The sequence below is a fragment of the Rana temporaria genome, chromosome 3 (assembly GCF_905171775.1).
Source record: "Rana temporaria chromosome 3, aRanTem1.1, whole genome shotgun sequence".
NCBI lineage: Eukaryota > Metazoa > Chordata > Amphibia > Anura > Ranidae > Rana > Rana temporaria.
Genome location: NC_053491.1, coordinates 397,990,165 through 398,015,561, shown reverse-complemented (window position 1 = coordinate 398,015,561; position 25,397 = coordinate 397,990,165). Strand labels below are relative to the sequence as shown.

Genomic DNA, 25,397 nt, shown 5'->3' with positions numbered 1-25,397 from the left:
CAGTGTTGGAGGAAAATGTAAGTGAACCCATAGACTTATTACTTCAACTAAATCTAATTGGAGTCCAATTTAATAAAAAATAGGTTAGAGGTGTGGTTAAGAGCTACTTTGATGATAAGACACTCAGGCCGGGTTCACACATATGCAAATTGAATGCGCAATTCCAGGCATTCAATTTGCATAGCAGCAGAATGTGACTAGCTCTCTATGGAGCCAGTTCACATATCTCTGCAGCGGTTTGGTGCGTTTTGGGTTCGATTTCAGCCCAAAATTCGGGCTGAAATCGCACCTGAAACAGTGAACCAGCACGCACCAGACCACTGCTGTGTTACGCATGCGGCTACGATGTGAACCCGGCCTCAATCATGTTAAGATTGCTCTTCATGAGAAGAATCAGCTGGTGTGAACCGTGCCCCGTCAAAAGGAGCTCTCTGAAGACATACAATCAATCAAAGAAGAGTAGTTGATCTGCAAAAAGTCTGGAAAGGGTTACAGTGTTTAAGCAGTCAACAGTTGGACAAATTGTCTAAAAATGGAGATCGTTTTAGTACTGTGGCTACTTTTCCTAGAAGTGGGCACCCAGCCAAGATGGCTCTCAAGGCACAATGCAAAACCTTCAATGAGGTCAAGAAAAGAGTTTTTGTCAAGGAGCACCTTGACAAACTACATTGCTACTGGGAAAATATTTTGAAGCCTGATGAAATAAAAGTATACTTGTTTTGGAAATAATCACCTGCACTATAAATGGTACCAAAAGGACACAGCTTTCCAACATCAAAACATTATCCTAACGGTGAAGTATGATGGAGGGAACATCAAAATTTGGGCTTTCTTCGCTGCCTCAGGGCCTGGACCACTGGCAGTCATCACACTTGCATTGAATTTGGCATGAAACAGCATGGATAGGGAACACCTGAGACCAAGCATCTGTAAATGGTGTGAGGCTGTAGGATTCACTGAGCAAACAGACAGAGGATGACGGGGAACCAGCCGGCCTGCACAAAGTATGGATATTAATGGCGGCATTCTAAGCTGCATACGAGGGAGACAGTGGTCAAAATGCCTGGTGGATGGTGGGAGAGAGGGTGTGCATGACTTGTTTACAGGGACTTTGCCCTCCTTTCCTAGAATGCCACCACTGATATCCATGTTTTTAGATGGCTGGCTCTCTGTTCAGTGATACCTACAGCCTCACACTGATTACAGCTGTTTGGTCTCAGGTGTTTCCTAGCCATGCTGTTTCATGCTAACTTCAATGTAAGTGTGCTGCATATTTTATAGTGTTTTTTTATTAGATATTGACCTCGGCTCCCCGCTGTGTTTTTTTTTTTTTTTCTACATTGGGGTGATCCTACCCAGATCTTCTGCGGGAGCTGCAGAGGTTCCAGTCTTGGTCCCTTCTCTTGTTCAGCCAGCCATCCATCCATCTATCCATCCATCCAGTTGCCTCATCTGTTCCTCTACCATGTTGATAGTCTACAGATACAGATGAAAGTTCCAATGGATCAAGGGACTTTGCACTTCTCCTAGAATCTCCATATGTATTGTGTATGTGTACATGCTTTGAATTTGCTACACTTGCAGTCATCAATGGGAGACTAAATTCCAAACGTTCTCAAATATCCGACAGGAAAATGTTGGGGTGACTGTCCACCAGCGGAAGCTTAGTTGGGTGATGCAGCAGGACAATGACCCTAAGCATCAGTAAAGTAAATTCAACACTGGACTGGCTTCAGAAAACGAAACTGTGTCTTTTGAAGGGGCCCAGGCAGAGGCCAGACTTTTTAACCGCATAGAATGACCCCAAGAAAGCCGTTCACACCAGACATCCTACAAATATGTCTGAGCTTAAGCAGTTTTATAAAGAGGAATAGTCAAAAATGTCTCCTAAATGTTGTGAAGGGTCTGATCCAGGTACCAAACATCCTTCCTTAAAGTCATTGCTGCCAAAGTGAGTTTGACCAGCTAATAACTCCAAGGATTCACTTACTTTTTCCTCCAGCACTGTGAATGTTTAATGGGTGTGTTCAATAAAGGCACAGGACATTAGAATTGGTTGTGCTTAAAGTGATTGTAAAGACTCCATTTTTATTTTTCCTATAAAAATAACAAACCTGTTATTTTTACCTGCTCTGTTGCAGTGGATTTGCACAGGGCAGCGCAAAACCTCCTCTTCACAGGTCCCTCTTCTGTGATCCTGGCCCCTCCCTCCTCTTCAGTTCCCTCACAAAATGCAGCTTGCTATGGGGGCACTCAAGCTGAGTCACAGCTCCATATATCCATTCGGACACTGAGCCCTGACCTGGCCCGCCCCTCTCTCCCCTGATTGGCTAGCTGACTTTGACATCAGCGGGAGCCAGTGGCCCCGTTGCTGTGTCCCAGCCAATCAGGAAGGAGAATCTTGGACTGCTGAGACATTTGTGTACATCGCTGGACAGCGAGGGACCTCAGGTAAGTATTGGGGGGGGGGGAGGGGTTGCTGGGGTAGCTGCTGCACACGGAAGGCTTTTAAACCCAATGCATAGAATGCATCAAGATAAAAAACCTTCTGCCTTTACAACCCCTTTAAATTGCAAGTCCACTCTAGCGCAAAAATCCCTAAAAAATCATGTCAATAGCACCTTTGAAATATATTTACCTAGAAAAATGGTGACGTGTTCAATACTTTTTTGTACACTTTAAAGGGGTTGTAAAGGTTTGTTTTTTATTTTCTAAATAGGTTCCTTTAAGCTAGTGCATTGTTGGTTTACTTACCTTTTCCTTCAATTTCCCCTCTAAATGTTTTTTTTTCTTTGTTTGAATTTCTCACTTCCTGTTCCTCCTCAGTAAGGTGTTCAGTAAGCTGTTCTAAATTACTTTCCACCGCTCAGATGATAGTGGAAAGCTTACTGAGGAGAAACAGGAAGTGAGAAATTCAAACAAAGAAAAAAAATATTTTAGAAGGGAAATGGAAGGAAAGGGTAAGTGAACCAACAATGCACTAGCTTAAAGGAACCTATTTAGAAAATAAAAGACAAACCTTTACAACCCCTTTAATAGTTTGTTTTTTCCCACCACTGCAACATAAAAAAAAAATCTGTCATAGTGGTAGAGAGTGTGTGTCCTGTACTGAATGAATGACAGGGAAATAGAATTTTTACCTTGGCAGAAAAGTCTGTTCCCTGGAGTACAGGACAGGACCCTGGCCTCTCCGTTCTTTTGATCTCCCGATTGTTTGCTGCAAAACTGAGGCCAGTGGGGAGATGTAATTTGTTATTGATTTACTGTTCCAACGGTGTACTGCATGCAGTGGAACAGTGGAAGCATTGTATTATATCATGAAGGTAAAAACCCAAAATAAACTTGCAAATATGTATAATTTTAAATTGGGAAACGAGTGTTAGTGAATCACTTTTTAATAATACATTTTTTTGTCCACACAATGGCAGACAAAGTAAACAGACCATTTACTTATAACGTGTTCTAAAAATGTTCTGATTTTCCAGGCTGATGTGCTGTAATTTAGCTTGTTTTTATAATTATTGAACCAACCATTGCAGGAGGTTTGTGCAATTGCCAATTCAGCAACAGCTGTTAGAGCTTTATGCCCATAGCCCCTGCTGAATAATCGGTCTGAAATGTACGCTTTTTGTTTGTTTTGTTTGGTGTATGCTGAGAACAAAGACGTATCTACTGTCCTAGTACAGAGATAATCTTCAGGATAGTTCGAAATGGGACACATCTGGATGACTATGCGGTCATATATTTATTGGTGCAGACTGACAGCAGGGCATAATTGCAGTTGGTTTTGGAATTATGTAACACGGATTCTTTCTGAAATATTTGTTCTAAAAGATAATATGCAGCAGGTAAAATAAAGTATTGAACACGTCACCATTTTTCTAGGTAAATATATTTCAAAGGTGCTATTGACATAAAATGTTCACCATGTCGGCAACAACCCATGCAGTCCATACATAGAAAAACCAAAACAAAGAAGTTCAGAAATTAGGTTATGTGTAATAAAATGGAATGACATGGGGAGGGGGGAGTAAACAAGCTAACTGATATTTATTATATAAAAGTACAAAATCTTTTTTGTTGATAATGACCGCTTCAAGGCGCCTTTTGTATGGAGAAACTAGTCGCATGCATTGCTCAGGTGTGATTTTGGCCCATTCTTCCACACAAACTTCAAATCTTCAAATCTTTAGGGTTCCATGGGCCTCTTCTATGAACTCTGATCTTTTGTTCTTTCCATAGATTTTCTATTGGATTGAAGCAGAGGCATCGCTAGGAGGTGGCTATTGGGGCTGTAGCTCCAAATCTGGGGCCCATAGCTTTGAGCCTCTTGCCGCAGGGTCCCTGCCTAACCAGCGGGTCTCGGCTGCGGCGGGTGGGCGAGCTGCATTAGAGGCGGGTGAGAGGAGCGGGTGGACAAGCAGAGATGGCATCTCTCTCCGCCCGCTCCACATCACCGCCCTCCCAGCCAGGCCACTATGTGGGAGCTATGTGCGGCGGGGAGCAGAGAGATGACATCATCTCTCATTGCCCACCACACATCAGCTCTCTTTTGCTCTCACAGCATGCATGCATGCATGCATATAGGCCATGGTGGTTGAGTGCATTACTTTAAAAAAGAAAAAGGGAAAAAAAGGCTGATAACTGGCTTCTGTTTACTTCTGCGATCAGCTGTCATTGGCTGACAGCTCATCACGTTGTAAAGGGCCCGCTGTAATTGTCCCTTTACCTTTATCAGGGTTGGTCCGTAAAGATGTATCTCCTGCACATGTGCACAGGATTTACATTTTCCTGACACCTGCCTCTATTCTCAGCATCTTACAGATGTCATGGATGGGCCTAGGAGTGTTCTCGGAACTGTGCTTGCGCTCCAGATCCCCTCCCCCTGGCGGTTTTCTGCATTGGTGTGAAAAAAAATGCATACAAAAAGCGCAATACATTTTCTTAATATTTTCCTGTTTTTGGTATCGGAGGATACAGGTTTGTTCATGTGTACATTTTATAATACACTGGCAAAGTGTTTGCAGCATTTGTTCAAAGAGAAGGTAATCCCTGCCCTATTTTGTTTTTCAGAGTGGCTGTCCTTTGTATACAAGCAGCAGTGGTTCACTATGCTGCGAGCTGAGCAGGATAATGACACTGGGTGAGTAGATCATGCATCTTATTGGTAATTCTTCTGTTTAGTGTAGTTAAACAAAAGACTGAACCTATGGCTTAACGGTGTGTATTGAAGTCCATGTTTAGTACTTTTGTGAAACGCCATATTCCTCTAGCAGTGATTGAACTTTAATAGTTTAACCACCTTTTAAAAACATTTCAGTTTTTGGTGATTTTAATAGACAAATGTGACTTTCTAAGTCCGCCAACCTACCGTGACCAGTACATTGGAGTTGCACTCCTCTGGTTAGTCCCGCTCCAGGCGCTAACACAAACACTTCCAGTGACTAACAATGCTGTCAAGAGCTAGCTTGCCTGTAGGGCTTGCAAAAATGTGTTACCAGCGCCAAGATACCATTTAGTATATGCTTATTAAAGGGGTTGCAAAGGTTTGTCTTTTATTTTCTAAATTGGTTCCTTTAAGCTAGATCATTGTTGGTTTACTTACCCTTTCCTTCGATTTCCCTTCAAATTTCTCACTTCCTGTTTCTCCTCCAGTAAGCTTTCCGCCATCATCTGAGCGGTGGAAAGTCATTTAGAACGGCTTACTGAACACCTTACTGAGGAGGAACAGGAAGTGAGAAATTCAGACAAAGAAAACAAAGAAAAAAAACATTTAGAAGGGAAATTGAAGGAAAAGGTAAGTGAACCAACAATGCACTAGCTTAAAGTAACCTATTTAGGAAATAAAAAATGAACCTTTACAACCCCTTTAAGTTTGCTGCAATCAAATAAAACATACACCCCTGTGAACTGGGTGTTTGAAAATTATATAGGATAGGTGGATCGTGATAAATAATATCAAATGAAAAATCAACTGAAAAAAATGCAAAAAATGTCCTCAGTGAATGATCGCTCCTTTTCAAATGGTGACTTCCTATGCTGCTACCTTCACCATAAATGTGCATCCACTACACCCTGTGAAATGGCCACTCACCAGATATGGCTTGGATAAGTGCCTTTGGTTCATAAAGATAACCACTCCATGTTTCAGATCCAACAGCAATCCTCCCCACTGCTCTGTTTTGAGTGTCTTGCTCTATTAACTCTTGTGAAACACACGGGCATCATAGTGTAGTATATTGTATAAAAATGTATTTAAAGTTAAAAAATATCACAAACTCACATATTCCTGTGCCTTAAGCCGGCATTAAGCTGATCCAGCTGTGTATAAGAGTATGTCTGGGCCACATATGTGCCCCTGTAAGTCCTCACGGATGGCGTGCGTTCCAGACCTAGTTATCGTGTGACCGGAAGAGACAAACAAGCCCAGCAGCCTCTATGTATTTTGCATCAACCAATGCGTCATCAGGAAGCTGCTGTGTTATTGTTCGTCCTTGTATTTATACCCCCTTATGCTTGTTATTATCCTATCCCTGTTCTACAGGTCAAAACCAGCAATACCGTCTAACTGGAAGTAGTTGATTCGCCATTTCTCTTATCGTCCATGGACGGACACCGCTCCTTAAATCTTGACAAGTGGGTTATGTTCCCTGTTTCCAGGAGAGGACTAGGCAGAAACATGTTAGATAATTAAATGCATGTTACATTAACAGAGTTGAACAGCCCCGCCCAGGGGGTAGTCCCTCCAGACATAACCCTCCTCACTGCAGCATGCAGCCTCCGTTTCGGTCTGCCTAGCAGAGGAGATGGACGTATGGCTCCCTTTGCGCCCAGCGCCCTGAGGAGAAATTTTGTTTTATTTTATTTAACCTTTTCTTGAAGAGTCTTCTTTCAACTGTCGGCTGAGAGACAGGCTGGATAATATAGATCCTTGTAGTGTACTCAGTCTGACCAGCGAGCGTGGGCACACTTTTGCAAAGAGGCTGGGTCTGCCACGCTATACCCCATGGCTCCTGGGGTGGCCAGCAAGCTTTTCTCCAAGGTCCACATATGACTGGACTGTGGTGTTGTCTCACTCAGTGGACCGGGCCGACGGCTATCTCCATTGCGGTTGTAGCTCTGTCAGGAATGCGTCAGCGAGCCCTCGCTTCGGTGGGTTGGTATGGCTAGGCATTCCTGGGGTTCGGGGGTCTTTCTCCTCCCTTCCCTGCTCCTTTCCCTCTGCTGCATTGCTAAAGCCACTGTCCGGGAGGCCTTTCTAAGGGGGGCTGTGTTATCTGGCGATTTTTCTTGTTGTACTGGGTACTTTCCTATGAGGGATTTTCACTGTAAAAACCCTAGGAGGCTTTTCCTGTTTAACTGCTTGCCGACCAGCCGCCGCAGTTATACGGCAGCAGGTCGGCTCTGCTGGGTGAGATCACGTAGCTATACGTCATCTCGCCGAGCAGCCAATAGGGGTGCGCGCGCCCCCCGCTCGCCCCTGACGTGCATGCCCGGCGGGCGCGATCACCGCCGGGCACCCGCGATCGCTCGTTACAGAGCGAGAACCGGAAGCTGTGTGTGTAAGCACACAGCTCCCGGTCCTGTCAGGGGGAGAAATGCCTGACCGTCTTCATACAATATATTAACAGCGATCAGTCATTTTCCCAAGTCAGTCCACCCCCCTTCAGTTAGAACACACCCAGGGAACATACTTAACCCCTTCCTCGCCCCCTAGTGTTAACCCCTTCCCTGCCAGTGGCATTTTTATAGTAATCCATGCATTTTTATAGCACTGATCGCTATAAAAATGCCAATGGTCCCAAAAAATGTGTCAAAAGTGTCCGAAGTGTCCGCCATAATGTCACAGTACCGATAAAAATCGATGATCGCCGCCATTACTAGTAAAAAAAATATATTAATAAAAATGCCATAAAACTATCCCCTATTTTGTAAACGCTATAACTTTTGTGCAAACCAATCAAGCGCTTATTGCGATTTTTTTTTTTTTTTTTTACGAAAAATATGTAGAAGAATACGTATCGGCCTAAACTGAGGAAAACATATTTTTATATATATATATTTTTGGGTGATATTTATTATAGCAAAAAGTAAAAAATATTCATTTTTTTCAAAATTGTCGCTCTATTTTTGTTTATAGCTCAAAAACGAAAAACCGCAGAGGTGATCAAATACCACCAAAAGAAATCTCAATTTGTGGGAAAAAAAGGACGCCAATTTTGTTTGGGAGCCACGTCTCACAACCACACAATTGTCGGTTAAAGCGTCGCAGTGCCGAATCGCAAAAATTGGCCTGGTCTTTGACCAGCAATATGGTCCGGGGCTTAAGTGGTTAAATGCAGCGTTTTGCCTTCATTTTTTTGGGAGGTTTTTAATTGCATTGAAAACTCAAATTGGCGGCCATTTTATCGTAGCTGCGCTATTGCGCAGCTTACATTGGGGTCAACCATTTTTCTGTGGCCGCGTTCTGAACGTTTGGTGGCCATCTTTGTGCAGTCCTGACCCCTAGTGCTGTATCCTACGGCGCACACAGGTCCCTTCAGACGCCGCACAGTCCTTCACGGTTCTTTTCCTCTCCACGCGCTGTGTGCTGAGAGTGGTCGGCAGTGCTGGGCAGTCTCCTCCTGAGGGGAGTCCCCTGTGTACCCCTGGTCAGCGCAGCAAGTGAGTGAGATGTGATGGTATGCATAGCCAATCAATCTGATCAGAGTTGAGTTTTAGACGATTCTCTGGCCAATGGAAGACACTACGCCCCCAACAGAGTTTACTTGGTATCTGCCTATTTACTATCAGTAGACAGAGCAATTGGAGCCTGTGCAGTTTAATGCTTATTTGCTTTCAGGCTGGAAGACTAAAATCTACTTTTTGGTGACCATTAACTGTCTTTCAGGCTACTGAGAAATATTACATCAGCTCTGCAAAATAAACTCACTTTGATCCTTTAATAATAAAACTCTTTATGCAGCCTTTCAGCACAGTTTTGTCCTCATGAATAATTGAGCGGCTTGAAATTTCCTGGTGCAGTTAAATACCTCTTGTAACCGTTAGATTATACTTGCGTCTGGCTGCCAGCACTGTCTCCTTGTCACTATTAGCTGTGTTGAGTCTTGTCGGCATCATGAGCATTTTCAGTTCAAAGAGTAAAGAAGTGTTCGTACTAAAGATTCGTCCACAAGACCAGTCTGGAGTTCTAGAAATAGACAGTCACCTCAGTTCACCTGTAAATAATCACCATGCTTGGCATCTGGGATGCAGCGATTTTCTACAGGTAATGTGAAATTGATAGCGAATTCAAAGCCACTCTGCATAGACAATGCGTGGATATGAAGATGTATGATAAAAGCTAGAACAAATAATTCTCGGGATTCGGTGGTTACAATACTCTGTGCATCAGCCTTTGCTGACCCCATTATCGGTACTGCTAATTACTTGGTTAGAAAGTTTTACTTCTGGTGCTACGCCACCTCAGGCACCAAACAAATCTTAAACAACGGATCTCAAGAATGGACTGTTTTTTTTATTGTCTCATACGATCCACTGTCAGATGCAGCCTTGTGCTAGAAAATGATTTCTAGAGAATGGTTGTTTGAAACTACATTTTGTGAGACAGTAACGAATGCAGACATTTAAATGGATGGGGCTTTGCACCTTTATTTGTAACTAGTAATGTGTACTGTTGTTGATCTTATAACGGTTCATAATTGTGTACATTATGTACCTAAGGGGTATTTACGCTTTGTGCAAACATATAGGATAGCCAAATGCAGGCAGCAATTGCAACCAAAAAAATAGCAGTCAGGAAAAGAGAGCTGCCTGTACACATTTTCACATTTGCACCAGCGGAGCCTGCCCAAATTTATTCCCTATGGTACTTGGAGCCCATGTGTGGAAGACTTTTTTGCCTTCTCCATAAAGAATGATCCTTGTGTTCTCATTGGTATAGCACAGCCTTTCTAAACCTTTTTAGCCCAGAGGAACCCGCTAAATATTTTTCATGTCTCTAAGGTACCTTTTACTAAAACAAATTCATTGGCCTCAATGGCCCCTTGGTGATCAGTGGGGATAATGGAACCCTAACAGACAGATAAAAAGAAAATTGGTGTCATGCTGCTGACTTTGCGAAGTGTTTTAGGTCCTGGAACTATGCAGGCACCATCCAACAGGAAGGTCAATCAGCCAAAGCCCAAGGAACCTCTAGCAACCTCTAGAGCAGTGGTTCTCAACCTTTCTAGTGCCGTGACCCCTTGATAAAATTTCCCAAGTTGTGGGGACCCCTAACAGTAAAATTATTTTCGTAGCGTGGGTTGTCAGCACCCAAGGCAAGACAAGTAATTTGCGTCCCTGACCCACGGACATTTAGCCCATCTTGAGTCCCTTCCACTCGTACAGTATTTAAACCCCTTATGGTACATTTTGGGATGTATCACTATGTCTCTTTTTGTTCTCCTTTCTTTCCCTTTTATCTCTCTATGCCAATTTATTAATTTTTTTTCCCTCCCATCCCTCTCTCTAGCCATCTTTCTTGTTCGTTCTCTTATTCTTTTTCTCCCCTTTTTTTTGTTCCTACCAATCTTTTCCTCTCTCTTACATGTATTCTCTATTTTTATTCCTTCTCTTACTCCTTGGTGGGGGGTTGGGGGAATGGGATGAGTAGCAGTGCTGGTGGGGAGTTGGGATGAGTTGCAGTCCTGATCAGCCAACTTAGGTGCACTTGATCAAGGTCATCTGCTGACCTGAAAACCTGCTGACTGTAGTGGGGTCTTTTAATGAGAACTCTAATCAAAGGTAGTGTTACTCCAACTGTGTGGTGTCTCGTAGCAGTGACACCTATGCCGAAATCAGGAGATAGGGTCTCCTCCAGCCCCTCCGACTTCATATTCCTCACCAGTCAGCTGACCTCTAGTCTCTGTCCCCCAGCCATGCCGTGAACTGGATAGGCGTCTGTGAAAAGGCTGAGTGGAAAGCCGCGGGCTCCAGGAACAGCCCAGCTGAGCAGCCACGAAAAGGCTGGGAGAGCAGCGTGGGCTTCAGGAACAGCCCAGGATTTGGTGACCCCTGGCAAATCATCATTTGACCCCCGAGGGGGGTCCCGACCCCCAGGTTGAGAACCACTGCTCAAGAGGAACCCAGGTTGAGAATGGCTGATATAGAATGTTGGCAATGCTCTGCTGCATACCAGTTTTGATGACTGAGAAAGGTCATTATAGTTCAGTTGCTGCCAGAGATCCAGTGAGCCTCTAACTTCTTATGAGCTCTGCCTAAGCTGCAGTCTTGTCACTTAGCGTTATTGGCTATTCCTATAGCCTACAGCAAATTGCCCCCCTATGTTTTATAGTGAAGGCATTGTTTTGTAGTCCTAAGGGTTTTGAAAAATGTATATTTGTAGGCATTTTGAATGCCTAGCTTAAATTTCCCAGCACTTTTCCCATGACCAGGGAGCCACAGCTGGCACATAGTCTGTCATTTAAATGAATGACCGTACTCTTGTAAATGCTGATGTTTCTTTCCATCAGCATTTACCTGCACATTGGGGAAATATCACATACAGGTATAGGGCTTTAAATGGGAGTATTGCACGGTGCAGCAGAACTTTTTTAATTTTCACACTAATACACTCACTGTCTCAACCATGACCTGCACTGGGTTATATGTCTGATGTATTTACTACAGCAGGGATCTCCAAACTACGGCCCTCCAGCTGTTGTGGAACTACACGTCCCGTGAGGCATTGTAAAACACTGACGTTCACAGACATGACTAGGCATGATGGGAATTGTAGTTCCTGAACTGGAGGGCCATAGTTTGGACACCCCTTTCCTATAGCATAGCTGCCATATCTAACCCATGGAAGCCAGCATAAGGTAAAGGATGTATAATGGATGTGAGCTTTGGTTGAAATCAAGCTGCTGCTGATTTTGTGTGGGTGATTTTCAAGCGATTCCACGTGCCGCACATCGGGCAGCCCATTCACTTGAATAGGCTGATCTATGCACGTTTGTCACCGAAAAGGAAGCTCCTGCTCTTTTTTGGGAAACAAGTTTCATGCAATTTTTAAAGGCATGCTTTGCTGTGATTGCAGCGCAGTTCTGACGTGTGACAATCGTGGCAAAATCCCCCCGTGTTTGGGGTGCCATTTACAATGAATGAATGGCACCTAGCGTTCTGCCATGCAATTTTAGAATTGTGACGATTTCTGCCTGTGATTCCAAATTGCCAAGTGTAAATGGAGCCTTATAGGTTCACCAGTGGTCTCCTGGGTCTAACTACAGTGTTTTTCTATGGGAAAGATTTTCTTTCACAAATGGCCAGTTGCCTTTAAATCCTTTCACAAAGAACCTATATATTATAAACCGGATTCTTGCTGTCGTCTGATGGGCACATCCTAGGCAATTATCATACCTGTTAGCCAGGAGGGTCCAGGATGGTTTTCTTTAGCATGAATATTTCACAGCATTTGTAAGGACTTCATTAAAATGTAGTAATAGGAAGTGATTATTAGAAGTGGCAGCCACTGTTTGAGCACTTTGTAATTAAAAAGGAACTTATTAAATACGTTTCAGAAAAACCTTCTTTAACATGCCTTCATCTAAAAGCAATATGTAATTGCTTCGCAGCATTTTAGTAAAATCTATGATGGCAAATGGTTATCTTATTATTTTTAAGTACTCAATTTAGCTTCTCCGGTGCAGTTCAGCTGACAGGGTTTAAACTTTTTTGCCTTTCGTACCCATTTGCTGAATACATAATTGGCTTTGCATGCTCTTGTTTTTTCCGGGAGAGTTTTTAAAAGCAGTAGTGTAGATGTTTAAGTTTATTTTCACTCACCGTCTAACCCGACTTCCTTTTAAGGATCTGTCGGGTTTGTTTTTGTACAGAGTATGGCTCACATTTATTGCGTTTAAAAACCAATATTCCCATTTATCTGTTGTAGCCCTCAAGAGATCAATAAAGATGAACTAGAGAGCAACAGCATGCGATGTGGCAGGAGACTTACGAAGGATGGAGATGTAAGATCATGAAAGCACCTAGTTTTTTCTTTTTCCAAATAACATGCGTTTATGTGCAATTGCTCCTCTTATAGATATTCTTTTTCTCTTACGCAATTAGCCTGTGGAGGTTTTGCTTTTCTTCTACTTGTGGTTCATAAAGAAGATTTCAACAATGCTTTAATGGCTGTATATTAAAGATGACATTTTAATTGAACACTTTAGTTATTTAAAGGCATAGCGTGGAATCTTTTTTTAGAGAACTCATGTAATGCATAGGTCTGAATGGGATTGATTTTTTTTTTTTTTTTTTTTAAATGCGTAAACCGTTTATAAAACCGCATACTGAATAGTTTTTCGTATTGTAACCTTTTTCATTGGAGAAACAATTTCTCTTTTGGATCTGTGAATTAACAAATATAGGCATGTAACATTTAGAGTAAAGAATTTAACACGTATCCCCTTACTGTAAATGCATTTGAAATTGTTGAAACATAAAGAAATATTCAATTGGTGTTCTTTCATTGTATGATAAATAAACTTGGCCATGCATGAATCAATTTTTGTGCAACCAGCCTTTTGGGTTTTTCCTGATCAGCATTCGGTGCCACTGGTTGAACGGAAAAAATTAAATAATGTATGGGCTGCCTAAGTTGGTTTCCAAATGACAGTGATCAATGTTATACCCCATTATTAAAGGTGTTGTAAACCCTCAAGGTTTTTAACCTTTAATGCATTCTATGCATTGAGGTGAAAAACCTTCTGCAGTGCAGGAGCCCCCCTTTTACATACCTGAAACTGACTGTTCCATTGACTGCAACGAACACAGCAGCTCAAGTTACTGTCTTTGGTCCTCATTGAATAGATTGATGGCAGTGCAGCCATTGGCTCCCGCTGCTGTCAATCAAATCTGGGGGGAGGGGCTGAGTCCTGCTGTCTGTGTCAATGAACGCAGCAGCAGGACTCGAGAACCACCTCCAGGGGTGTGTAGGAAACATGGTAACGCATTTTTCGCCTCAAAATACATTACTATGCCCCCTTCACATACCTTATCTGTTCTCCAAGCAGTTCCCCCACTGTCAGTCCTCTGACCACTCAGTTTCTGTGTCTTCTGCAGTAGGCTGGGCGATGTTATCTGTACATCATGGCCTTTCCTCTCGGTTCGGGGAACACGCATGTGACCTGTTTTGTATTTGGACACAGCTTGAGTTTGGTAGCTGATTTCGGCTGAAATCATCTGATTGGCTGGGGCCAATCGCACACACAGTTATGTGTTTACAAAAACACAACTCCTATTCTGTGAACAGCGATCTGTCTGTTTGCTCTCCCTGCAGAGAGAAAAACAGATACTACATACATTACACATTGTTGGGTACACAATTAACCCCTGGATTTCCCCTAGATTTTAACCTCTTTCCAGACAGTTTCATTAGTACAGTGACCATGTACAGTATTGCCACTAATCACTGTATTAGTGTCACTATTGATGTCAGTTTCAGCGTCTCTCTCAGCTAGCGTCAGATTGCCCGCCATGCTATCGCATTCACACTAGAAGTCGCTGATGTATATAGGTGTGTGTGTATATATACATACCGTGTGTGTGTATATGTATGTGTGTGTGTGTGTGTGTGTGTGTGTGTGTGTGTGTGTGTGTGTGTATGTATGTATATATACCATAATTTCCCATAATTTGTAGAGACTTCACTTTCGCACAAACAAATTAATATACATTTATTAGGATTTTTTTTTTACTGTAGCAGAATACATTTTGACCTTCAAATTATGAAGAAATATATATATATATATATATATATATATATATATATATATATATATATATATAAACACACACAATATTTTATATATATATATATATATATATATATATATATATATATATATATATATATATATATATATATATATATATATATATATATATATATATATATATATATATATATATATATATATAATATATAAAATATATTATATAATCCCAGTAGGTTTGTGTGGGGGAAAGTGCAAAAAAAAATTGTGATCCATGACAGTGCCAAATAGCAAACAATGCTCTGGTCATGAAGGGAGTAAAACCTTCCAGAGCTCAAGTAGTTAAAGAATATTACCCAGACTGCATCAAAAGCATTATCCTTTCTTTGGAAGCTGGTAGAAAATGTACAGACTGAAGAGCACATGCTGTCTGACATTGTCTGTATTTATGGTTCACTTATCAGAATATCGAATATATGAAGATAATAAATGGACAACACATAGATCAGCTGACAAAAATAGGTCACTTGTACTACATGTACTGCTTGTATATATTGATTGGACTCAAGGGCATAACAGGTTGACAGTAAAGTGTTTATACGCAGGTACATCATCCTGACATGTGCATAGATGATGAAATGTTTCTCCCACGGACAATGACTAAATACCATTCATGAATGCTTATTCTTTTCTCTTAATGCAGAAGTAAATTACACTTCTTAAAAAAGTCAATACATAACCGATATGTAGGCAATTTTCTGCTTTTTAAACTCCTGCCCATCTTTTTCATTGTAATTTGTGTTGTCTAAAGACCTCAACATGAATGCATATTGCTTGACGGCACTGATTGTGCAATATAGTTGGGGTTCTGTTTTCTGCAGTGCATAACTCCAAAATGTTTTATAGAACTGAGAACCCTGTCCTGCTAGCACATTGTTGGACATGCACATGGGCCGCTTTTCCCCATACAGCGTAGAAACTGTAGCATTCAAGATGGCATCCAGCCGCCGGGTATTTTAGCCTGTATGTTTATTTTTGACAGGCTGCTGGCAGCAAGCACTACACTGTATAGCCCCAAAACACCAGGTCACATTAACCACACAGCACTTGTGCTCGAGTCCTAAAGCTTAGCGGACCATCACAGATTTGTATGTTGCATAGAAGCAATTGTAGCAATTGTATGTAAGACCCTAAAAGACTATGTACAGGACTTTTAAGGCACCGATTCTATCTATGCACATACTGTGTGTGTGTGTGTGTGTGTATATTTTTATAATCTTAAGAAGTTTCATGATAAAATACATGTTAGAAGTGGTCTGTTTTAAGTGTATATTTTATATACAAGTCATCCCAAATACGTCATTGGATTTGATTGATGGCAGCAGGAGCCAATGGCTGCGCTGCTATCAATCTATCCAATGAAGAGCCAGGTGCAAATAGGGGCAGCGCATCTCCGTCAAGGGAAATATGGAGCACGGGCAAGTAAAATAGGGGGCTGGGGGGCCAGTGACTGCCAGAAGTTTTTTTTCACCTTGATGCGTAGGATGCATTAAAGTGAATAAATCATGAGGGTTTACAACCCCTTTAGGCGTAGCATGCAATGCTACATGGGGCCCCATAGACCTCTCATTAATCTCATAAACAGCAACAACTAAGTATCAATTGAGTTCAATTAAAAAAAAACAAGGCAACATTCCCAGTAATAGATGCATCCAACCATACAGCATTTTACTACAGAGAAAGGGGCCTCATCAGCCAGCCAAACAATTGGAAAAACAGACATTCGGTAGCCATATTTTACACTACAAACACAGTTTGTTAAAAGCCAGGTGGTAACATACTGTATTACTAAATAGTCAACTAAGTTTGCATAATAAGTTTACATCCTGTATGTGTACAGGTAAATCTAAAAGGCACTTAAAATCTGACACTGTTAATAAAAAACAAGTACTCAAAACAAGGACAGGGTTCCACTAATGTTTAAAGAGGTACGTTAATTCACAAGGTCAGTGTAGTATCTAATGCAGGGGTGGCCAACCAGTGGCCCGCGGAGCCCTCTGATGTGGCCCGTGACCTCCTGCTCTGGAATGGCGGATTGGCAAGCCCAGATCGCAGGTTGCCGACCCGTCATACCACAGCATCAGCGTTGTGAACGAAGCTGGTGGTAGCGGAACACAGCGACTGCGGAGCAGAGCCCCATAAGCCGATGCTTCCTGTACAGTGCCGGCTTTTGCCATAGGCAAAGTTCAGCAAACCCGTAGGATAGACATAGGTGCACTATGCTGCACCTGCAGTGTGGGTAGCACATCAATGTGAAAGCAGTCTTAAGCCCTTTCTTTATCGTACATCACGGGACACAGAGCGGCATATTCATTACTATGTGGGTTATATGGAGTACCTTCAGGTGATGGACACTGGCAATCTCAAACAGGAAGTCCCCTCCCTATATAACCCCCTCCCATAGGAGGAGTACCTCAGTTTTTTCGCCAGTGTCTTAGGTGTTGGTCACGGAATAGCTTGCCTCCATATCCTTGGGATCAAGGCGGGCTAACCGGATCTGTCCAGAGTGCCTCAGTGCCGAAGTGGACAGTACCCGGGCCCCCAAATCCAGGGGGTTTTGCCTATAATGCCCTCTCTGGAGGGCTGGACCCTGGGCCCAGGGCTCACAGCTTTTCTAAAGCCAAGAGTTCCCTGTTTGCCAGAGGTGCTGTATAGGTCCAGGACAGCGGTTCCTTTCAGGACCCCAGTGCCTGAAGGTCTACTACACTTCCCACGGAGATGGGAGAAGATTGGACTGTGTTTGTTACAAACGTCCTGCGGCATGGAGCAGGTAAGTGGGGAGCCTGCGGAACTTGGTTCGACTGCGAGCTTCCCAAGGGGGACCACAAGGGGGGGCAGCCTAAGTATGCTCTGCATGGGCACCAGGGTCACTATGTCCGTTAGTGGACAGGATGATTTGTTTTGTTCCTCCCCATTTCTGGCCCCTGTCCAAGCAATCTTCTTTCTGGCTACCTGCTGTTCTGCTGGGCATACAGGGTCTGGGAAGAGACCTTTGGGCTAAGCAACTGATTCCTTAGAGTCTCTATTGCAGCCTACCTGTCCGGGGGATTCAAATTTGCCGCCCTGCAGCGCGTCCTTTCTCCCAGCTCTGTCGGCGTCTGGCGTCTCCATGTGTCTCGCTCTCCTCTCCCTGTCGCGCGCGCGCGGGCACGCAAGAAATAGATGAATTTCGCGCCATCGGGAGGAGGGGGAGGGCGGGAGCACGCAGGAAGAGGCGTGTCTCGCCTCTGTTAAGAGTGACAGGGTGCGCGCATAGATCAGTCTGAAGCTGATCTGGAGGAGAGAGGACACAGAGCGGCACTCCTGCGACCCCCGGTGGCAAGAAAGGGGTAGTACATCATAGGCTTGGCCTATTTTTTCTTATTAAGCCAAAAATTCCCCTTTGTCAGCAGGTTGAAGGGCTGGAAAAAAGATATTGGTGGGGCCGTAAAAAAAAAAAAAAAAAATAAAGTAAAATATAAATACTTCTAATTTAAAGGAACATAATAGCATATTAAAAAAAAAAAAAAAAAAAAATTTTCCTTTATATTTGATTTCGGCCTCACCAGGGTTTTTGGACACTAGTAATCCTATTGCTCCCTAAACCTTTCAAAATTATTTCCTAGCTGCGTACAGTTAGTTGTTGCAGGCTAAGAACCTCGGTTTTGTACCATGGCACCCAAAGGCTCAGGATCAAGGGGGTCTAAAAATGTCAAAAAGCAAAAGGGTTCCCCCTCGGATTCTGAGGATACGAGTCAGGCTATGCCGGTACTCTCCCCACCTGACCCAGTTGTGGCCGCCTTGGTTGAGCCAATAGGGGGGTCTGGTGCAGCGGCTGGCCCAGATCCACCCAACCCTGTGTTCGTCACAGAGGAAAAGCTAGCTACCGCATTAGAAGGGCTAGAGAAAAGATTGGCAGCTATGCTCACTAAATCTTTTCCAGGCAAGAAGCGGGCTAGGTCCCCTTCGCCAAAATGTGTATCCTCGGATGCTGAACTGATTTCGCTGGAGGAATCAGAATTTCAGGAGGATCTATTGGACGAGAACCCAGAGGGTTCAGAAATTGAGGAATCTACTATTGAGGAACCATTCTCAGCCTCCCAAGCGGAGAGCCTGTGGGTCCAGTCTTTGACGGACATGGTACACTCAGCATTTAACCTGCCTTTACCGGAGCTCCGGAGTCCGGCAGTTTCCTCTTTGGGCTCCTTAAAGGCGCCCCTGAATAACGCAGTTTTTCCAGTCCATCCGTTATTAGAGGAGCTAATTTTCCAAGATTGGGTACGACCAGACAGAATTTTTTTGCCGCCTAAAAATTTTTCTGTTATCTACCCGTTAGAGGAGAAGTTTGCCAAAAAATGGGCGCTCCCTGCTGTGGATGCTGCCATCTCTTGTGTAAATAAATCACTAACTTGCCCGGTAGAAAACATTCAGATGTTTAAGGACCCGGTTGATAAACGGTTGGAAACTCTCTTAAAAGCTTCTTTTTCCACGGCAGGGGCAGTGGTACAGCCAGCGGTGGCTGCTATAGGAGTCTGTCAGGCTTTAAAGGATCAGACGAAACAGATGCTTAAGGACATCCCTGCCCAACAGGCAGAAGAGCTGTCCGATATACCCAGAGCTCTTTGCTTTGCGGTGGATGCTATAAAAGATTCCATTCAGCAGGCATCTCGCTTATCTCTATTTTTAGTGCATATGAGAAGGCCCTTATGGTTAAAGAACTGGGCGGCCGAGCCCCCATGCAAAAAGCTTTTGGCAGGTTTCCCTTTCCATGGAGGCTTCGACTTTTCGGAGAAGATCTGGATAAATACATTCAGACTATCTCAAGTGGCAAGAGTACCCTTTTGCCAGTCAAGAAGAGATCTCGGGGTCCTACATTTAAGAGGCAACTTTCCCCTGTGCCAGGGCCCTCTAATGCCAGGCAGTATCGACGGCCTCCTGCGCGATCAAATTTTAAATCACAGGGACAGGCCCCGGGAGGCAAAAAGCCTTGGTATCGCAAGCCAGCAAAGCCTGCCCCTAAGTCTGCCTTATGAAGAGATGCCCCCACCCACGAGGATAGGGGGAAGGCTTCGTTTCTTTTCAAAGATCTGGGAAGCCAACATCCCCGACAGATGGGTCCGATCTTCTGTGGCCACAGGCTACAGATTAGAGTTTCTAAAGTTTCCTCCTCCTCATTATCAGGAATCAAGAATTCCAAACGATCCAGCAAAGAGGTCCCCCTTTTTGGCGGCATTGGATCGTCTAATTTATCAAGGCGTGATAGTAGAGGTACCAGTCCTAGAACAAGGGCTAGGTTTCTACTCCAATCTATTTGTCGTGCCAAAGCCCAACGGCGAGGTCAGGCCAATTTTGGACCTAAAAAATTTAAACATTTATCTAAAGGTTCAGTCATTCCGGATGGAGTCTGTTCGGTCAGCAGCCGCCGTACTCCAGAAGGGCGATTTTCTGGCCTCCATAGACATAAAGGATGCTTACCTTCATATACCGATCTTTCAGCCACATCAGAGATTTTTACGTTTCTCAGTGGCTCAGCGTCACTTCCAATTTGTGGCGCTTCCTTTCGGGCTGGCTACGGCCCCCCGGGTGTTCACGAAGGTTCTAGCTCCAATATTAGCCAGTCTAAGAATCCAGGGCGTCACGGTCCTGGCATATTTGGATGACCTCTTGATCATAGACCACTCATCTCCTTGTTTGGAGCGAGCGGTTGCCCTCACGGTTCAGATCCTCGAGAGGTTCGGCTGGGTCATAAACCGAGAAAAATCAGTATTCCAACCCGCACAACAGTTGGATTATCTCGGCATGAGGTTAGACACAGCTCAGCAAAAGGTTTTTCTACCCCGGGTAAAAGTCAGGGCTATCAAAGAATTGATTCAGCTGGTTCTGAGTAAAAGAGAACCAACTATTCGCCTATGTATGCGTTTACTAGGCAAGCTAGTGGCCACGTTCGAGGCGGTACCTTACGCTCAGAGCCACACTCGCATCCTACAGGCAGCCATTCTGGCAGCTTGGAGCAAGAAGGCGCAGGCCTTGGAGTTTCCGTTGCCTCTGTCAGCAAGAGTCCGGCAAAGTCTGTGTTGGTGGTTAAACCCTCAGAACCTGCTAAAGGGAAAATCTTTCAGTCCCATAACCTGGAAGATAGTAACCACAGATGCCAGCCTAATGGGCTGGGGAGCGGTCTTGGATGGTTGCACTCGCCAAGGCACTTGGGCACATGCGGAGAGGCAGTTGCCCATCAACATCTTGGAGCTCAGAGCTGCTCGGTTGGCCCTCGAGGCTTGGACATCCAAGTTACAGGGGTTCCCGGTGAGGATTCAGTCGGACAATGCCACGGCTGTAGCATATATAAATCACCAAGGGGGAACCAAAAGTCAATCAGCTCAGAGAGAGGTGAGCTCGATTTTCCTGTGGGCAGAGGCTCATGTGCCCTGCATATCGGCAATCTTCATTCCCGGGGTGGACAACGTGCAAGCGGACTTCTTGAGTCGTCAGTCTCTGTCGCCAGGGGAGTGGTCTCTGCACCCTAAAATTTTTCAGTTAATCTGCCAGAGGTGGGGAATGCCGGACGTGGACGTCATGGCATCAAGATTCAACAAAAAACTAGACAGGTTCATGTCCCGTACTCGGGACCCTATGGCCTGCGGAACCGATGCATTGGTTTGTCCTTGGCATCAGTTCAAACTGCTATATGCCTTTCCCCCGCTACAGTTGCTACCCCGCCTGTTACGCAGGATCAGGGTGGAGCACAAACCAGTCATCCTGGTAGCTCCAGCATGGCCCAGGAGGGCATGGTACTCACTAATCCTGAGGATGGCAGTGGGAGAACCTTGGGCACTTCCTCTACGGCCAGACCTACTCTCACAAGGCCCGATCCTACACCCTGCATTGCGGCGTCTAAATTTGACGGCCTGGCGGCTGAATCCCTGATTCTCAGTAGTAGAGGCCGTTCTGGGCAGATAATCTCTACCCTGATCAGGTTTAAAAAAAAAAAAAAAAAAAAAAAAGCCGGTCTCCAGGGTGACTTGTTACAGGGTCCGGGAAGCCTAGGTAGGCTGGTATGTGTCGAAGGAATAGCTTGCCGCAAGTATACCATTAATGAAGTGTTAAGTCTCTCCAGCTAGGAGTGGTGGACTCCCACTCGCGGTTGAGACCTTCTTTCAGAGGGTCTGGCGCATTAATCCTCCGGGCATGTCACCACTTGCCGTGGGACTTGAATCTAGTTCGGTCAACTCTACAGGAACAACCTTTTTGAGTCGTTGGCTGAAATTACTGTGATTTGGCTATCAAGGAAGCTGGGATTTCTGGTTGCCATAGTTTAGCCAAAGAGAACAGAAATAGCAGCCTTATCTTATAAGGAGCTATATCTTAAATTTTCTCACAAGGACGAGGTGGTCCTCCATCCTCATCCTCCCTTTCTACCGAAGGTTATATCCAGTTCTTTCCTAACCAGGATTTGGTACTATCATCCTTCTCCGAAACCTACTTCCAGAAGGAAGGGTTGCTACATACCTTGGGTATGGTCACGGCCATAAAGGCCTATTTTAGAGCTACAGAGAAGTTCCGGGAAACAGATGTGTTGTTCATTTTTGCCAGATGAGCCAAGAAGGGGCAGACAGCTGCAAAGGCCATCTTCTCATGAGAGAGGAAGCTATTATTTACTCAGGCCTACAGCTTGAAAAGACTGCCTCTTCCATTGCCAGTAAGGGCTCTTTTTACCAGAGCCATGGGCGCCTCCTTGGACAGCACACCATCAGTTCCCTGTGGCTCAAGTATGCAAGGCGGCAACCTGGTTTTGAGTCCACAAGGGTTCTAAAATCAGACCGGTTGGACGTAAGAAGGAATACTGATACAGCCTTTTTGGCAAGAACTGCTGCAGGCTGCATTTTTAAGACCCTCAGAATCGGGGGCACCCTTGAGTTAAAAAATTTAATTTTTATTTCTCGACTAAGTTGGATTTATTATTATTATTTGAGTTATCTCAGAAGTAAATCCTTGGGAAGATGTCTCCCTCCCCTCATTAAAGCATTGCTTTGGGACATCCCACATAGTAATGAATATGCCGCTCTGTGTCCCGTGATGTACGATAAAGAAAAAGGGATTTTTAAATACAGCTTACCTGTAAAATCCTTTTCTTGGAGTACATCACGGGACACAGAGCTCCCACCCCTCTTATGGGGACCATTTTGGGAGGCATACTGCTTGCTACAAAACTGAGGTACTCCTCCTATGGGAGGGGGTTATATAGGGAGGGGACTTCCTGTTTGAGATTGCCAGTGTCCATCACCTGAAGGTACTCCATATAACCCACATAGTAATGAATATGCCGCTCTGTGTCCCGTGATGTACTCCAAGAAAAGGATTTTACAGGTAAGCTGTATTTAAAAATCCCTTTTTTCACACAATCGGACCCTCAATTCACTTCTACAGAGCGGCAGATGAAAAACAGACTTTTGGCCGTTTTTAGGCCTGCCTACCTCCAATCTGATCCGAAGGGAATTCGTCCCCTTCCATTTGGGCTGATCGGAGGGCCTATAAAGTAGCAGTGCCCTGTCATCCGCCTGCTCCACTCATTGTGGCCCGCAACTGTTTACCAAGTTGCTTAAGTGGCCCTCGCTCTTCAAAAGAGCACCCCTGATCTAATGGATCCAAGAAAAATCTGAAGGGCCATAGCATACCTCACAATACTGCTCAGATGAGAACAATGACCACCACTGTGCCATAGTAGTATGCAACACATTGCATGCTCACTTCTGCATAGAAACCAATCTGCTTCTAACCTCAGCTTGTCCAATTAAGCTTTGGCAATAAAACCTGGAAGCTGATTGTTTCTCATGCAGAAGTGAGCCTGATTTTTGAACACTCCAGCTTTAGTAAATGAAGCCTATTGTCTTTGAGTACACAATTTATAGTCCCTATAGTTGGCTGGGGCCCTTCCGGTTTCAGGGAACAGTTCTGCCAAAAATGTGGCTGTATTATGTCATCATGCACGCATGCGGTAAAATTTCAGGATGCAATATATGACGAGATGTCACTTCCAGTTCTGGAAAACCACCCACAGTGGCTCTGAAAACAACCATGTAGGGCAGGGAAAACTGCCAATTCTCCCCCAAAAAACCCTGTCCAAAAAGGCTGGGCTGAAGGGGGAGTCTCCCCCAAAAAGGCGACCTATTGCTCCCTAAAAGTTAAGGGGGGGAAAAAAACAGGTGCTGGGTATTCCTGGATATTAAACACACACCACAAAAAACCTCATCCTGTAACAAATATAGAAAAAAGACATAAAACCAATCAACACAAATCCTATTAAATATGCTTTAGATATCAAATGATCAATAAAGTGTCCTGACAATGTTTGTTAATATAAATTTCCCTTACAGGCAATTAACCACAATGAGTTCAGCTGGCCCTACATGGATCTAAATTCAGCTGGTTCAGCAGGACCCGATCAAGCAAATGTCTCCAATTTTTAAGCCACTGTGTGATCATAAATATGTTGCAAAAAGCTGCAGTTTTCCTACATAAAAGCTCCTGCACTCACAGTTCAGCATAAAGATAATTCCAGTAATTTGGCAGTTAACATAGTGCCATTTACCATGTGAGCTATATTTACAATATGCACATGATCCACAGATAAAAGCCCCAAAATTATGACAAGGGTCACCCAATCCCTCCCAGAAAAAATTACCTGAAACCAAGGAATCCCCCCAAGGACCATCCTCGTTTAAACACAATTTCTAACCTATTTCTAAAGCACATGGGAACCTGAGGATTAGCTAATAGAAGATGCCAGTATTTATCAATTATGTTTCTGATTTCCTGTTCTTGTCTGCTATAATGTAACATTTTAGCTGGATCCTGATCACTTTTATTAGATGTATTAAATATAAATTTTTCCCATGGCTCCTTCATCAATTTAATATGCTTTCCTTAACCTGTGGTGTGTGTGTGTTTTGTTTTTTGTTTTTTACTATGTCCTTTTTTTAATAATCTTGCTCTTAGCCCTATTAGCCACTTTTTTTACAAATTGCACACAGCCGCCCAAATATATAAAGCCTCATACACACGATTGGATTTTCAGCGTAGTACTTTTGCCCGAACCGCATTGGCCAGGAACTTTGTCTTGCATACAAACGGCAAAGAATTGTCGGCCAACAAACTCTAAACTACGTGGTTTTTCATCTCTTTAGCGCCACCTTTTGGGCAACTTCTGCTAATGTTTTGTTATGATAAGCATTGCTTCCGAGCATGCGTGTTTGTATTTTGGACTTTTGCTCGGAATGTCCTACAAAACACTATGGTTGGCGAAAAATTGTCCGATGGAGCATACAAACGGTCGGATTTTCAGGCAACAGCCTGTCACACAATTTTCTTCGGGAAAATACGGGGGCTTTTAATCCTGAGGCTTTAAATGTCAAACCTTTTAGTCAAAAAATTGTCTCCCCCAAAATGTTATGACATTGAATAACCACAATTGTAAAGTATATTTAAAGACCTAAAATGCATTTGTGTGAGTGTGGCAGTGATATTAGAATGTAAGTTTTTCTATCGCACTACAAGATATGAATGTTTTCAGTATTTACAGGCGATTCTGAGATTTGACTAACCTTT

The 25,397-nt window shown here is 43.7% G+C and overlaps 1 protein-coding gene across 4 annotated transcripts in view; it reads left to right on the top strand.

Annotated features, from left to right (window-relative positions):
• The window catches only part of GMCL1 (germ cell-less 1, spermatogenesis associated), a 141,754-nt gene that overhangs the window by 95,719 nt on the left and 20,638 nt on the right, over window positions 1–25,397 (top strand). For all 4 annotated transcript variants that reach the window (XM_040345877.1, XM_040345878.1, XM_040345879.1 and 1 more), the window contains 2 exons: window positions 5,074–5,143; window positions 12,932–13,007. In XM_040345877.1, the coding sequence (XP_040201811.1) occupies window positions 5,074–5,143; window positions 12,932–13,007 (146 nt within the window). The remainder of the gene's footprint in view (window positions 1–5,073; window positions 5,144–12,931; window positions 13,008–25,397) is intronic.